The 15,763-nt window shown below is 38.4% G+C and overlaps 1 protein-coding gene across 3 annotated transcripts in view; it reads right to left on the bottom strand.

The window, feature by feature from the left end:
* Positions 1-5,368: 5,368 nt before the first annotated feature.
* The window catches only part of SPTBN2 (spectrin beta, non-erythrocytic 2), a 224,575-nt gene continuing 214,180 nt past the window's right edge, over positions 5,369-15,763 (bottom strand). For all 3 annotated transcript variants that reach the window (XM_056527360.1, XM_056527358.1, XM_056527359.1), the window contains 9 exons: positions 14,374-14,458; positions 14,093-14,289; positions 13,803-13,963; positions 13,016-13,082; positions 12,387-12,434; positions 10,470-10,699; positions 9,415-9,588; positions 9,232-9,274; positions 5,369-8,387 (listed from right to left, as the gene is read on the bottom strand). In XM_056527360.1, coding sequence (XP_056383335.1) covers positions 8,166-8,387; positions 9,232-9,274; positions 9,415-9,588; positions 10,470-10,699; positions 12,387-12,434; positions 13,016-13,082; positions 13,803-13,963; positions 14,093-14,289; positions 14,374-14,458 — 1,227 coding nt within the window. In that variant the 3' untranslated portion in view covers positions 5,369-8,165. The remainder of the gene's footprint in view (positions 8,388-9,231; positions 9,275-9,414; positions 9,589-10,469; positions 10,700-12,386; positions 12,435-13,015; positions 13,083-13,802; positions 13,964-14,092; positions 14,290-14,373; positions 14,459-15,763) is intronic.

The raw sequence follows: 15,763 nt of genomic DNA, 5'->3' as shown, positions 1-15,763 counted from the left end.
CAGTGTGTGCAGTGTTATAGCCCCATATGGGAGCTATAACACTGCAAAAAAAAAGTGATAAAAAAAAAGGGAATAAAGATCATTTAACCCCACCCCTAATAAAAGTTTGGATCACCGCCCTTTCCCCCATTAAAAAAAAAAAAAGTGTAAATAAAAATAAACATGTGGTATCGCCGCGTGCGGAAATGTCCAAATTATAAAAATATATAGTTAATTAAACCGCACGGTCAATGGCGTAAGCGCAAAAAAAATTCCAAAGTCCAAAATAGTGCATTTTTAGTCACTTTTTATATCATGAAAAAATGAATGAAAAACCGATCAATAAGTCCTATCAATACAAAAATGGTACCGCTAAAAACTTCAGATCACGGCGCAAAAAATGAGCCCTTCATACCGCCCCATATGCGGAAAAATAAAAAAGTTATAGGGGTCAGAAGATGACAATTTTAAACGTATACATTTTCCTGCATGTAGTTATGATTTTTTCCAGAAGTACGACAAAATCAAACCTACATCAGTAGGGTACCATTTTAATCGTATGGACCTACAGAATAAAGATAAGGTGTCATTTTTACTGAAAAATGTGCTGTGTAGAAAGGGAAGCCCCCAAAATTTACAAAATGGCGTTTTTTTTTTCAATTTTGTCACACAAAGTTTTTTTGTTTCCGTTTCGCCGTAGATTTTTGGGTAAAATGACTGAAGTTATTACAAAGTAGAATTGGTGGCGCAAAAAATAAGCTATCATATGGATTTTTAGGTGAAAAATTGAAAGAGTTATGAATCTTTAAAGGTAATGAGGAAAAAACGAAAATGCAAAAACGGAAAAACCCCGGGTCCTTAAGGGTTTCATAACACTTTTATATTTTCATCCACAGACTAGTATGAGGGCTTGTTTTTTGCGCGACCAGTTGTCAGTTGTAATGCCATCACTCACTTTACCATAAAATGTATGGTGCAACCCAAAAAAAAAACTATTTGTGTGGTGAAATTAAAAAGAAAACTGCAATTTTGGAAGGTTTTGTTTTCACGCCGTACAATTTACAGTAAAAATGACATGTGTTCTTTATTCTATGGGTCAATACGATTAAAATGATAGCCATGGTAACATACTTTTCTATTACTGTTGCGCTTAAAAAAAAAAATCGCAAACTTTTTAACCAAATTAGTCCTTTTTAAAATCCTCCTAATTTGAAGACCTATAACTTTTTCATTTTTCCGTATAAGCGGCGGTATGAGGGCTCATTTTTTGCGCGGTGATCTGTACTTTTTATTGATACCATATTTGCTTATATAGTACTTTGAATCCATTTTTTATAAAAAATTTTGGGGGGAAAAATGTTATAAAAAAGCATCTCTTTTGGACTTTTTTATTTTTATGTTCACCGTACGGTATCATTAACATTTAATTTTAATAGTTCAGATATTTATGCACGCGGGGATACCAAATATGTATATAAAATATTTTTTTTAACACTTTTTGGGGGTGAAATAGGGAAAATGGGACAATTTAGGTTTTTATTGGGGGGGGGGGGGAGGGGGTTTTTCAAATTTTTTTCACTATTTTTTTTTTACACTTTAATATTCCCCATAGGGGACTATTTATAGCAATCACTCGATTGCTAATACTGGTCAGTGCTATGTATAGGACACAGCACTGATCAGCATTATCGGTCATCTTCTGCTCTGGTCTACGGGAAGGCAGATCAGAGCAGAAGACGCCGGGAAGGCAGCGGAGCCAGGTGAGGGGACCTCTGTCTGCTGTGCTGGATGATCAGATCGCTGCGGGCGATCCGATCATCCATTTTAATGACCGCGATGCTGCAGATGCCGTGATCTGTATTTATCATGGCATCTGAGGGGTTAATGGCGGACATCGGCGGGATCGCGGGTGTCCGCCATTACGGGAGGGTCCCTGGCTGCGATCAGTAGCCGTGACCTGCCGCGCATGATCCGGGCATTGCTCCGATGCTCGTGGTTATGCTTAGGATGTAAATGTACGTCCTGGTGCGTTAAGTACCACCTCACCAGGACGTACATTTACGGTGCTCGTCGTTAAGGGGTTAAAAGGTAAGGAGGAAAAAATGAAAGTGCAATTGGAAAAAACCCTGGTCCTTAAGGGGTTAAAAATACACTTCTGGCTTTGGTTCAAAAACTGCAGAGGAAGTTTTCCAAATAACTGCCATGTGGAAACGCAGCTTTATTTGTGCAGTTTTGTTGCATGGATACATTAACCTCTTAAGGACCAAGGATGTACCAGTACATCCTGAGTCCTCTCCCTTACTATAATGCAGGGGTTTCGCCAGTGGCTAATAGCGCGCGGCACTGATCGTGGTGCCATGCGCTTGTCAGGCCCAAGGCCTGATTATGGAAACATACATGTGTTTTATAATTGTATCTGTGTATAAACTAAGACCTGGGGGTGAGGGTCATTCAGACTGTGTACTTGTTTATTGCATCTTATTGGGGGTCTGGCTGTTTGGTATCTCCTTTGAAGTCGTGCATGCTTGTCCCATCATATAATCAAACAGATAAGGGGTCAGGAAGAGAGATGCCACACCTGGTGGGATCAGAGGGGAGGGGGGGGGGGGGGGGATGGAGTTTCCCTCCAAAGAAGCAGAGATAAGATTTAAAATGCTGGACTCAACTGTTGTTCAAGGCTGTGCTAAAGGCTGACAAGGACTGCTATATCATCATCCTGTAAGAACTTCATCTTTTTTTCTGAACTTGTCTTGCCAAACTCTTTTATATATTTTTGTAACTGTATGTCCTTTGTTTCTGTATATAGCACTGTGATACCTTTTATCAGATTCAATGTTTAATTAATCAGCTCTGGTCTTTGATCTCTAAATATATGAGCTATCCTTTCTGAAGGGAGCACTGGTGAAACACGTTTATCTAAGGGTTAATTTGGTGACTTGCTGGGATTAGTAGTGGATACCCAGAGGTCTGGTGGCCTTAACCCTTGCACCATCACACTCTCTCTAATGTCTTGGCTGGACCGATAGGGTGTAATCGTGACAGCGCTATTAACCTTTTAGATGCGGCGTTGAATGCCATGTCTAAAGTGAAAGTAAACCAATGCCGGTTGAAATCACGGCATTCCAAACAGCTGTAGGACAGCAGGAGCGTCCCCTTACCTGACTCCTGTTGTCCGATCGCCGAATGACTGCTCAGTGCCTGAGATCCAGACATGAGCAGTCAAGCAGCAGTATCATTGATCAATGGTTTCCTATGAGAAACCATTGATCAATGTAAAAGATCAGTGTGTGCAGTGTTATAGCCCCCTGCGGGAGCTATAACATTGCAAAAAAAAAAAAAATAATAATAAAATAAAAAAAAAGGAATAAAAAGACCATTTAACCCCTTCCCTAATAAAAGTTTAAATCACCCCCCTTTTCCCATTTAAAAAAAAACTGTGTAAATAAAAATGTGGTATTGTCGCGTGTGGAAATGCCGAATTATAAAAAATATATAGTTAATTAAACCGCACGGTCAATGGCATACACGCAAAAAAAAAAAACATTCCAAAGTCCAAAATAGTGTATTTTTGGTCACTTTTTATATCATGAAAAAATGAATAAAAAGCGATCAAAAAGTCCAATCAATACAAAAAATTGTACCACTAAAAACTTCAGATCACGGCACAAAAAATGAGCCCTCATACCGCCCCTTACGTGAAAAAATAAAAAAGTTATAAGGGTCAGAAGATGACAATTTTAAACGTATACATTTTCCTGCATGTAGTTATAATTTTTTCAGAAGTACAACAAAATGAAACCTATATAAGTAGGATATCATTTTAATCATATAGACCTACAGAATAAAGATAAGGTGTCATTTTTACTGAAAAATTTTCCTCGTAGAAACGGAAGCCCCCAAAAGTTACAAAATTGTGTTTTTCTTCAATTTTGTCAATGATTTTTTTTTCTGTTTCATCGTAGATTTTTGGGTAAAATGACTGATTTCATTACAAAGTAGAAACAACGGAAAATCCCCTGATCCTTAAGGGGGTTTAAAAAAATAAAAATAAATGAACACTATATAAAGGCAGCTTTATAGTATATAGTATCAATAGTCTTGTTAATCTCTTTTACTCATGCACCATTTGTTGGCAAAAGAATGTCTGTAGTACAACAGGGACATTGAAAAAGTGGTGCAGTAAACATCATCAACACATCACAGAACAAAAGACTTGCTTACAGTTATGTTAAATAGTTCAAGGAATGTGTTTATAGATCTACTTTTCTTATATGGTAATACCATAAAATCATTGGCACTAAATAGGATTCATGCATGGAGCCATAATACAGCTATGTTCATGACAGGTTACATAGTATACTACACAGTCAACATAATTTTAAGGCCGGGTTCATACTGCGTTATTTCCACGGGTGGCGCTAGGCCCACGCGGACTGCATTGCCATCCCCGTAGACGGCAATGCATTTCTAAAAGGATCCACTCAGAAATGCATTGCCATCTATAGGGATGGCAGTGCAGTATGCATGGTTCTAGTGCCACCCACAGGATCTCCTGAGATTTTGCAGTGTGTAAGTGTGGTGTATATGACAAAAGTAAAAATAAAAAAAAATACTATTTGCAGGCAGGGTTGGGGAATTGTTTAATTTTCTAAATCAACATTACATTCCAGTGAAACACGGGAATTCAGGATTTTACATCCACACTATTTCTATTGCTTTCTGGTCAATTAAGAACTTTATAGTTTCAATCTCTTAGAGATGTAAAGATATAAAGTCTTCACAAGGACAACATTTCTACAAGGAGAAATTACGAAAACACTGTCTTAGGCAACAAATGCATGAAGCCCTGTGTCAAGGCATCAACCAATATGGCTTAAGGGGAGGGGCAGGATGGTCATCTCCTGGGACATATTAAAAAATATTTTTTGTATTTCTCAGTTTTTAGTTTTTGGAGTGCATATGGAAGGGAAATTACCTAAAAGACATCTTGTCTTTAGTGTCACCTGCACTATCCCGTTGGTTCAGGCTGTATCTGATTAAAACAATACTTACCTATCTCCGGTCTGTGGCATGTTAACCATTATTCAGGCGGCAGGCATGGTGCACGGATGGCGCTCCAGGAGCACAACAACGTCATCGCTGCAGCTTCCTCACTCGGCCCGGCTGTGAGCAGGCTTAAAGCAGCACTGATGCCAACATGATCTTTGAGTGAAACCCGTGCATCATGATTGATGCTCGAATAAGGATGATAACAGGAGACCAAAGTGATGGATTGAGGATAGGTAAGTATCATTTTCATCACTGATGCCAGATTACCTTAAATATTCTAGGTTTTAAAATTGTGTGAATTTTATGTTCTGTGGGTAAAAAAAAAAAAAAAAAAGTGATCTTATAATCAGAAACACTATGGTTTATTGGGAAATGTTCATCACATACAGAATACATTATGCAGACTCTCCTTGGTCAGGAAGTGGCAAGTGAACTGGAAACAATGTCTGGATTAAAGGTCAATTCACCCCAAAATGTACATTTCCATATCTTGTTTAGAACAGGATTTCTTAGGTTTATGCTGATCTTCTTGAGTGATGTAAGGGCACGATCACACATAAGGTTTGCTGCATCAATTTTTGTCCCTGCCACATTAATCTAAATAGAGATTCTAAAATTCCATGCATATTCTGCAGAAACAATCCCATTCAGATCTATGAAACAAATCTGCTGTATCTGAACATACCCTTACCACAGAAAATTTTAGTTTCCATAAATTTCCATAAAGCACCAGATGTACATTTTATTTTGCTGAATGTTCAAAGTGTATTACACTGAAGAAAAAAAAAAAAAAAAAGCTTAAAGTAAAATACAATAGATGCCCATACGTCATCTCTGGAAGGGATCTTGTCTAAAAGGTGTAAGGCAGAAAGAAAGAACAAAAAAAAAAAAATAATAATAATTTATACAATGTTGTCCTACTCAATGCACCTTTCTAAATTGACAGTATTTTGCCCCAGCTTTTTTGCCCTGTAATGTTTGTATATAAATAAGGATACAGTTCCTTCCACTCTGGATAATATCATATACCCTTGAAAAGGAAAAAAAAAAATCTACCCAAATTCACCAAACTGCACATAAAAATGTAAAAAGCAGATATCAAATGGCAACAAATATATTAGGATCACCCGAGGAAAATGCTATAAAGCTAAAAAAGGGAAAAAAAGTACATTGTACAGTAAAATATTACATCTTCGTTTCTAAATATAAACACTTTAGGAAAATGTGAAACCATGTAGATTGTGGGTACTAGATGGGAGGTTCTGGACAAATAAAACACCCAATTTCATTAGGCACCATCAGCAATCTTGACGCACCTGACTTTGCACTGGCAATAACTCACTTATTAGGTACTTCTATCTATATAATGCTGCTATATTCTATAGTGTATCCACTCATCAGTTCTAATGCTGGTGTTCACACTCTATTTTCCATATCTAAAAACACATACACTAAGTTCAATGGCCATCTTAGGAGATTGGACTATCAGTACTGTAGGTTTCGGAGTGTGGACTAACAAGGGCACAGTTGGCAGAACCAATGTAAATGTCTTGGGTAAAATCTGGATGGGTTATGTGAATGTAATAGTGATTGGTCATACAAGCTGAGAAGTACTAATAAAACTGAAGCTGTGTCTGGCACGCAATTTTCTTTTTCTGGTTAATTCTCTATTTTTTTGGCTACTTTATACATTACTCATATGACACTTTAATTCAGCTTGTTTTGTCTCATTCACTTTGAAGAACAGAAACTTTAAAAACACGACTGCTAAAGAAATGTAAGGAATACAGGTCTTAAAAATGCATTTGTTATGTTCTTGTGAAGAGCCAACATTACATTCAATTCTTTTTCTAAAGATGGGGCTGAGAAAGAACATTAATGGGGAGAAGTAACTTTAAAGCTCTTTGCAAAATCTGTAATAGTGCCCCTTTCCCCAAATGCCATCTATTGGCGTCCTTCTAGGTCAGTGTTTCCAAGCCAGTGTGCCTCCAGCTGTTGCAAACTATAATTCCCAACAGCTGGCTGGGAAACGCTGTTCTAGGTAGTAAAGGGGCCATATGGTGCACTTAAGACACTAGGGCCGAGATGTAATTGGAACCTCTGCAACTCCTACTGGCACACCCCTGACCGTAAGCATACATCTTTATGAGCAAAATTAGATTACAGAGAAAAATAAAAAAGGTTAAAATATTCAGTAGGCAGTCAATGCTTGGTGCAATGCAACTGAAAGCAGCGCACATTAACAACTCCCACCACAAAAGGCATAATCAGCTTGCTCTGCTTTTATGTAGGTTCCGCACTCACATTCAATATGATGCATTTGCAAAGTACTTAACCTCATATTTCATCTTTGTGCAATATAATATTTTCTAAGAAATTATTTTCCCCAAACATTGGTTCCTCTGTATACTAAATTCCAAATGAAAAATCACCATTTTGCGATTCTCTACTGGCTGAAGCATCTTCATTACAGATCTGCAGCACGGTCTGTGTAACAGCAAATGGAAAAACATATGAATATATATATATATTATATACACACAGCATGTGTTTATCAGGCAGCATAGTGTATGTAGGAAGGTCACGCTAAAGGAGGCCATGTTTATTCACCCAATAACATTAAATCATAAGTAGCATCAATAAGAACCTTTTCATTCAGGTCAGGCATAACAGTTTATTGCATCTCCATTATAGGCTGCAGTATGTGCACTGCTTCTCTAACGTCTGATGTCATGTTAGAGGCTATGGCTGGACATGCGCACAGAGACAATGAAAGACCCCGTCGAGACGAAAGAATTTAACGATGATGAATAATTAGCGACCCCCTTAAGAATGGCTCACATGCCTAAAAGCCACATTTCAACTGTGTTCAGTGCATAAGGAGCTTCTATATAGGGTCCAACAAGTTGCATCATAAGGGTCTTCTGTTCATCATTGGAGGTGCATGTTATGCATATATAATTATATATATATGTGTGTATAAAATGCTGTGGTCTTTTTTTTAATTATTTTTAATTTACCCACACAACCGCCCAAGCCCCAAAATTGCCCACAGGTCCCATGCTGTTGGCGTGAAAGGGCCTTATTTGCAGTAATGATGTGAACAGCGTTGTCTGTCCTGATTAGCATTGTGGTATTTATTTCTTCTTGAAGAAACTAAATCGCTTTTCTCTGTCCTTTTCTTTTCCTTCCTTATTACGCAATGTCACATTACCCTCTGTGGCGCTATTGGGAGACACAGGAGGCATGGTCATAGCTCGGGTCATACCCTTGGTTACACCTGGGGAATGGTCTGAAGTATCACTAGTCGAGGAAGACAGCGAAGCATTAATCACCCGCATCCAACTGCTCATCTCAGCCTAAAGTAAGAGAAAACAGGAGGAGACCAGGTTACAATTGGGACTCTAGTTATCTAGGACATATAAATGTATTCAAGGGTTAACCATGAGAAAATACATAGACCAGAGCGGGGAAGGAGAGTATGGGGGAGTTAATTATTACCTAGCAAGCAGTATTTTTCCAATCTATTAAGCACCCTTTTCACTGGTAAGGTCTACATAATGCTGAAAAATCTGTACGTTTTTTTAGAAACCGTGGCCCAGATTGATCCATCTTTTTAAACCAAAACGGTCAAATTTTTTTCAATAAAAACCATGTTCAGCTTTCATATCTTATGTGAAAAATCACACTGTTTTGGTTTTAAACAGATTAATAAATCTTGGCCGGTGTTCCAGATTTTTCAGCTTTGCGTAGACCAGTGGTCTTCAACCTGCGGACCTCCAGATGTTGAAAAACTACAACTCCCAGCATGCCCGGACAGCCGTTGGCTGTCCGGGCATGCTGGGAGTTGTAGTTTTACAACATCTGGAGGTCCGCAGGTTGAAGACCACTGGCGTAGACCTTCCAGAAATGGCTTTTTCTCCCTTCACTTTCCAGCTTTTTGTGTGGCTGCCCTATTTGGCAAGACAGGGGTTCAAGTAACACCATTTTGTCCTCACAAAAAGATGGAGATCCCAGAAGTGGACCCAATCAAGCAAACTTTTAAAGGCATATCCCTTAGTTTGCCCAAATTATCTAAGATGCCCAAATTGTCTAAGATGGTAATACCTCATTTGTACAGTGCTCTTTGGCAACCCTGGCTCCATATCATCCATTTTACACACAATCAATATATACATACAGTGTTACTTGCAAACTACTTACTTCATCTTTTGCCTGGAAAAGATACTCTTTGCCATCTGATAAACTGTGGAAATATAAAAAAATAAAATTGTTAGGGTGTTTATCTACTGCAGATTTCACATATCTTTGTCAGGAAGACTATGGAAGAGGAATGGATCAGTTACTGTGGTCGCTCATCGGACCCTGTTCCTGATAAATTCTTACCCGAGTTTGAAGACATTCTTGCGTTTCTTGTATTCATGTGCCACACTACATTGTGCTCCAGCAAGCTGGACAGGAACCTCACCATGATAAGGTATGCCACTACTTGCACTCTTTGCATCTTTATAGAATCCCAAACTGCCTTTTTTCAGAACGCAGTAAACATTTTGCCAGGACCTGTATGGCAATAAAAATAACAATATTATCTGGATAAAATTAAAATCCACAATGACAGTAACTGTCTCCTTCATCCAGTTCCCTTATTGTTTAATTAATTGGTACTAATAACAGTCTACACCTAATGCTAAAGAAAGCAGTGTGAACCCCTTAAAGACCCGGGGTTTTTCCCTCCTTACCTTTAAAAAAAATCATAACTCTTTCAATTTTGCACCTAAAAATCCATATGATGGCTTATTTTTGCGCCACCAATTCTACTTTGTAATGAAATCAGACATTTTACCCAAAAATCTACAGCGAAGCAGAAAAAAAAAAATCATTGTGAGACAAAATGGGGAAAAAATGCCATTTTGTAAGTTTTGGGGGCTTCCGTTTCTACACAGTACATTTTTCGGTAAAAATTACACTTTATCTTTATTCTGTAGGTCCATACAATTAAAATGATACCCTGCTTATATAGGTTTGATTTTGTTGTACTTCTGGATTTTGTACTACTTCAATGATTCTGCAGCTTGACTGCTCATGCCTGGATCTCAGGCACTGAGCAGTCATTCGGCGATCGGACACCAGGAGGCAAGGTAGGGACCCTCCAGCTGTCCTGTAGGCTGTTGGGGATGCCGTGATTTCGTGGAGGTGATCCCGAACAGCCCCCTGAGCTAACCGGCAAAGTTTTACTTTCATTTTAGATGCAGCGTTCAACTTTGAACGCCGTGTCTCAAGGGTTAAGAGCGCGCAGCACCGCGATCAGTAGCGGGCTCGACCTGCTATGACATAGGGCCACACCGTGGCCCCGCGTTATAGGACGGGAGCGGACTCATGATGTACCGGTACGTCATGGGTCCTTAAGGGGTTAATGTAGCTGCCGTACAAGCATTTCTCACCTGTTGGCCGCTTTCTTGGCATGAGATTCCATTTCCTGTTTGCGGTGAAGCATTCCTTCCATTTGCTCTGAAGCCAATGGTTCAGAAATGCCAATTGGTAAAGTGGAAGTCTGAAGGTTTATAGGTGAAAATGTTGGCCGCGATTGGAACAGTGGTGAGGGGGGTGGGCTACCGTCCTTTGGAATTACGTCTGCCTTTGCTCCATTAGCAGCATCTGATATATCGTATCCCTATAGAAATAGAAAGGTATTGTCTGTTTTCGTCAACCAAACACCATTGGCAGTACACAATTTCCACAATATAGTAACACTGAGAATCTAACTAGTCCTGCAAATAAACAAGCTCTTATCAAGTTACGCTGACAGAAAAATAAAATAATAAATGGCTCTAGTACGGTCCCAAACTAAAAATATTTTTCTTTTTGTGGGTGTCTTTTCTCCCCCAATACATAAAAAAATAAAATAAATACAAGCTATCAATTGGTTATACTGTAGGTGCCCAAAAGCAATACAAATGAGAAAAAAAAAAAGCCCTCAAACAGCTACGCCAACAAAGATACAGAAGATAAACAAAGTTTTGCCTCTTGGAGTAAAAAAAAAACAAAAAAACAACAACAACCAAATATTTCCGGCCTTTATTCTAGGAGGTAAAAAAATAAATGAAAGTTGCATGTGTCATGTCATTATGGCTCAGGTGATTGCCATAGCTCAAATGAGCTGTAATCCATGTTCTTGAGTTGCAGAGATCCATATAGTCAAGCTGCCTCATGAGTATTTACGCTAGCTAACCAATCCTGCACTTTTGACTCCATCACAAGACCAGGACAGACAGATAAAAAAAAAAAAGTAAGTTTTTTTTTAAATAAAGTTATATATATATTTTTTGTTATCTGTTTTTATTTTCTGATTGTAGATTTTTTTTGTACCTGGTTATGAAGGTATCCATCTTGTCCGAGCTGCTTTTAAAGCATTCAAAGATATATGCATTAAAGGGTACCTCTCATCAAAAAAACTTTTGATATATTATAGATAGTGTATGCAGAATAACTTTACAATTGCATGTTATTAAAAAATATGCTTCTTTCTATTTAATTTTCCACTTTGAAGAAATGACCACTAGGGGTCTCCCTACCAGTCTTGGCAGCAAGCATTTCAGACTCATGCTGGAGTCCTAAACACTACGAGCTGCCAGTCTGCTTTGTTCACAAAGGAGAACACTCAGAGCTGCCAGCCTGCTTTGTTCACAGCCTGTTTGGCTGTGAACAAAGCAGGCTGGCAGTTCTGAGTGTTTAGGACTCCAGCATGAGTCAGAAATGCTTGCTGACAGAACTGATCGGGAAAAATACAATAGAAAGAAGCATATTTTTCATTAACATGCTATTGGAAAGTTATTCAACATTCATTAATCTAAAATATATCAAAAGTTTATTTGATGAGAGGTACCCTTTAAAGCAGCTATATGAACATATAATCAGGAGCTGACCTATTGACTTATATGAAACAGTTTTTCATAGATCTGTGCAGACTGCATGTGGAGGAGGGGAGCTGTGACCATCACCTATTGTAAATGGCCTTATTCAGTCTTATTCATATTTAGGTGTTTGCATAGTTATTCTGCCTGTGATAATGAGGAGAATGCAAAAAGTAGTATCTACAGAACAGGAAGTGTCAGCCTCAGCAGCCAGAGTGAAAACGTCAAGATTTCAGGGACATGAAAAATTGAAAAAACAAACAGCAAAACAACTTGGCCAATGGTCCAAGCTCGATCCCCTTATTCTAAATGTTTTTGAATATAAGGTATATATAGGATATATTCATTTATTATATCGAAGCAATAGTACATAGGTCTTTTGTAACAAAAAACAAAAACAAAAAAAATTTGTCCATTTAAAAAAATAAAAAAATTTATATTACTTGCCTGATTTTCAGAGAAGCTGTCATCTATCCGTCTGGTATCAGTTGACGGCTGTAAAAAACAAAAAATAATTTAAAAAAATTAATTTATTCCATTATATTAAAATATATAATCCTAATATAATTCTTTTAGATGTAAATAATGTATGTTTTGTAGAGGTTTTTCCAATATTCCATTTTTCTTATATACTTCTTTCAGAGTTTCTTACATCTCTGTTACCAGTCAATGGAAACACTCATTGTCACGTAATAGAAGTTGCAGTACAGTTATCATCATTGTGCAGCTGTATATCATCCGCATTACCAAGATGGATTTATTTTATCTATTGGCTATAGTTCCTTCAGGATGAGAGATGCTCTACTTTAGCTAATCATGATCCTGAATGGGGAACCCCCCCACCCTGACCCCTCTGGTAACAAATCAATTTTGAAATACTGTGTAAGTAAAGTAACACCCTTTTAAAACACTCACACAGCTAAAGCATAACTGGTCATCCTATGATACATTCTATACAGGTATTTTAAGGTCTACATAGGAAGAATTAAGATGGTGAAGTAAAAGTCCTTCACTATCGGACAGTTAGGGACTTACAGTCACTCCCTAGACCTAGGGTATATACACGGCATACATACCTGCGGAGAATCAGAGTCTGTATACAGTCCATTGACTGAAGCCTGTTCAGTTTGCAAGCTTTGTAGCCTAAGATGAAAGGATCACAGAACAGTAAAAGGCTTTAATTTTAAGAAATAAACATTTAATCATATCAAAGGTAATTTCATAGCACTGCAATTAGGATTTATCAAAACCAACAATTTTCACAGATTCAAAACTATAAGTAAAAGTTTAGCAAATCATAGGAAATAAATAAATAAATAGTAATCATGGTGGGAGTCTTCCTATGAAAGTAGGATAGAGCACAGGGTACACTGGCTATTCTGAAACCTCATAGAACTTTACCTAACATCATCCAACGTAACTTACAATTAAAGACAAGGGGCAAAGTATGGAGGTTTAACTTTAAACTGTAAAAGGATAGTCATCTTATCCTTTTAGTACTTCTGATCCCAGCCAACTACTGTCCTCTTAAGATTAAAGGATTGATAAAAGAACAACACAAAAAGTAATTGGTAACTTGTCTGAAGACCCATCCTGAGGATAGGCCTTTAATGTATAATGCCTGGAAAAGCCCTTTTGGGTATGTTCACATGAACATGTTTTGCTGAATTCAACAGGCAGCAAAATCTGCAGCAAAATATACACAGGAAACTGATACAGTCCCTCCCATTCTTGGGTTTCATATTTTGCCCTTGCATCCAGTAGTTACAATATACAATTGATATAGCAGTTACAATTGATATGGCAGCATATTATGTCATCTGTAATGACAATTGTGAAATTATAATGAAGCAGGAATCTAACCTTTCTTGTAGAACATTGGCAGGGATTGAATGGTCTTCCATAGTCTGATGATTCACTTCCTGCAAAATCTCTTCTCTTTTTGGCTCAGGTGGAGGAGGAGTCGGAGGTCTTCGCTTCCTCTCCTCTTCTTCCCTTCTTCTTCTAAGTTCATTCTCTTCCAACTACAAATAAAATAAGAAATAAAGACAAGAATAAAAAAAAATGTCTGCACTATTAGGCCAGTATAACAACCAATGTTCTGAAGATATTCACAAGATGCAGATTCCCCCATAGTTATTGTATTGGCTTACCGTTGTTAGCTTTTCTAAAAGATAGAATCTTTCATCCCAAGTGGCAACTGATTTTTGGAAAGCTTCATGCCTTTTTATCAGGTTTTCCACCTCATCTACATTGGTTCCCAGCTCTGAGGACCGGACAATAGGTTCCTGACTGGAAAGCCATGACTCTGCAACATTTGCATCTCTTCCAAACATCAGCACCTCAAGTACTAAATAGACAAAACAATGGTTGAGTGGGGAGCTTGTTGGCTGGACTTTCACGGCATAGCTTCCAAAATTGCATTAACACTTACCTATTTGTAACCATTCCATTTTATCTTTCCATTTGTTTTCGGTTTCTTGCCGCCTTTCTTGCAGCTGTTCTAGTTTTTCAGAGATCTGAAATTGACATAGAAAACCAGAATGTAATAAGATAACGAATCCAATATTTTATTGAACCTGTGGATATACTTTCCAAACCTAAACAATATCTCAGTAGAATCAAATTGGCCATCCATTCTGCTAAATAGTGGTTCTTATAAGTGTTATGTCATAGTATTTAAGCTTTAGACAAGTCAGTCGGATGCTAAAAGGGAATTTGGTTCTATGTAATGTTTCAGTAGCAAGGGGAGACACATCTGAATTAAAACATAACTTAATTGTTCTAGATAAAAGACATTTATAAATACCCCACTGACATGACAATAATGGCCGATTAGGCTGGTCACTAGCCAGACTAAATATCAGGAGTACACAAAGTTATCATGAATTGTGATTATTAGTAACCAGTGCTCAAGTAGGAATAGTCAGTCCTTACATAAATGAGTTGCTGCGTCACGAGAGAAGACTGGTGCACATCCCAAGAGAAGAAAGTCCACCAACATGGCAAAAAATGCAAGGTAGAAATGAAAAAAAATAAATAAATAAATAAATCACTGGAAATCCGTGTGTGTGGAGTGGTGTGGGCTAAACCCTGCTCCCACAGGGAACCAGCAGAGCATCCGCCCTAATAAGGGCGGCCCCTACCCCTATCCTTGGAGAGTTGCCCTGGAATACCCTAAATATGTGATGTATAGTGTACCCCTTAATGAGATATGATATACCCCTACACGTTTCAATTTGCGTTGGCATAAGTCATCAGGGGGATAAAACATGAAAATGTATAAAAGGTAAACACAGTAGGGAGTGAAAGCAATGGGGTAACTCACAGTTATTAGCAAAGTGATACCCTCAGATGCAGGGCGCCGTTAGTACAAGGGTAGCACTCCGGGACATCCCCTCCCTGGTGCGGGAGGACTTCAGGCTGGAATAGAAACAGTAAAACAGTGGTCCAAAGTAGGAGGTGCCGTAATGTAATGTAACCACCGCACTGCGTATGGCTACCGGGCGATGTCTGTGTGTAGCGGGGTTAAATACACAGGCTTACCAGACGTGCACCGGCAGACACACTACCTCGGACCACTGTCCTACTGTTTCTATTCCAGCCTGACATCCCCGCACCAGAAAGGGGACATCCTGGAGCGCTACCGTTGTACTAAAGGCTCTCTGCATCTGAGGATAGGGGTATATTATATCTCATTAAGGGGTACGCTATACATCACAAATTTAGGGTATTCCAGGGCAACTCTCCAAAGATAGATCGGGGCAGGGGTCGACCCTTATTAGGGCGGGTGCTCCGCTGGTTCCCTGTGCGAGCAGGGTTTA

Source organism: Hyla sarda, chromosome 6 (genome assembly GCF_029499605.1).
Source record: "Hyla sarda isolate aHylSar1 chromosome 6, aHylSar1.hap1, whole genome shotgun sequence".
NCBI classification, from domain to species: Eukaryota; Metazoa; Chordata; class Amphibia; order Anura; family Hylidae; genus Hyla; species Hyla sarda.
Note: the sequence above shows the minus strand (reverse complement) of the source record. Positions and strands in the feature narration are given on the sequence as shown.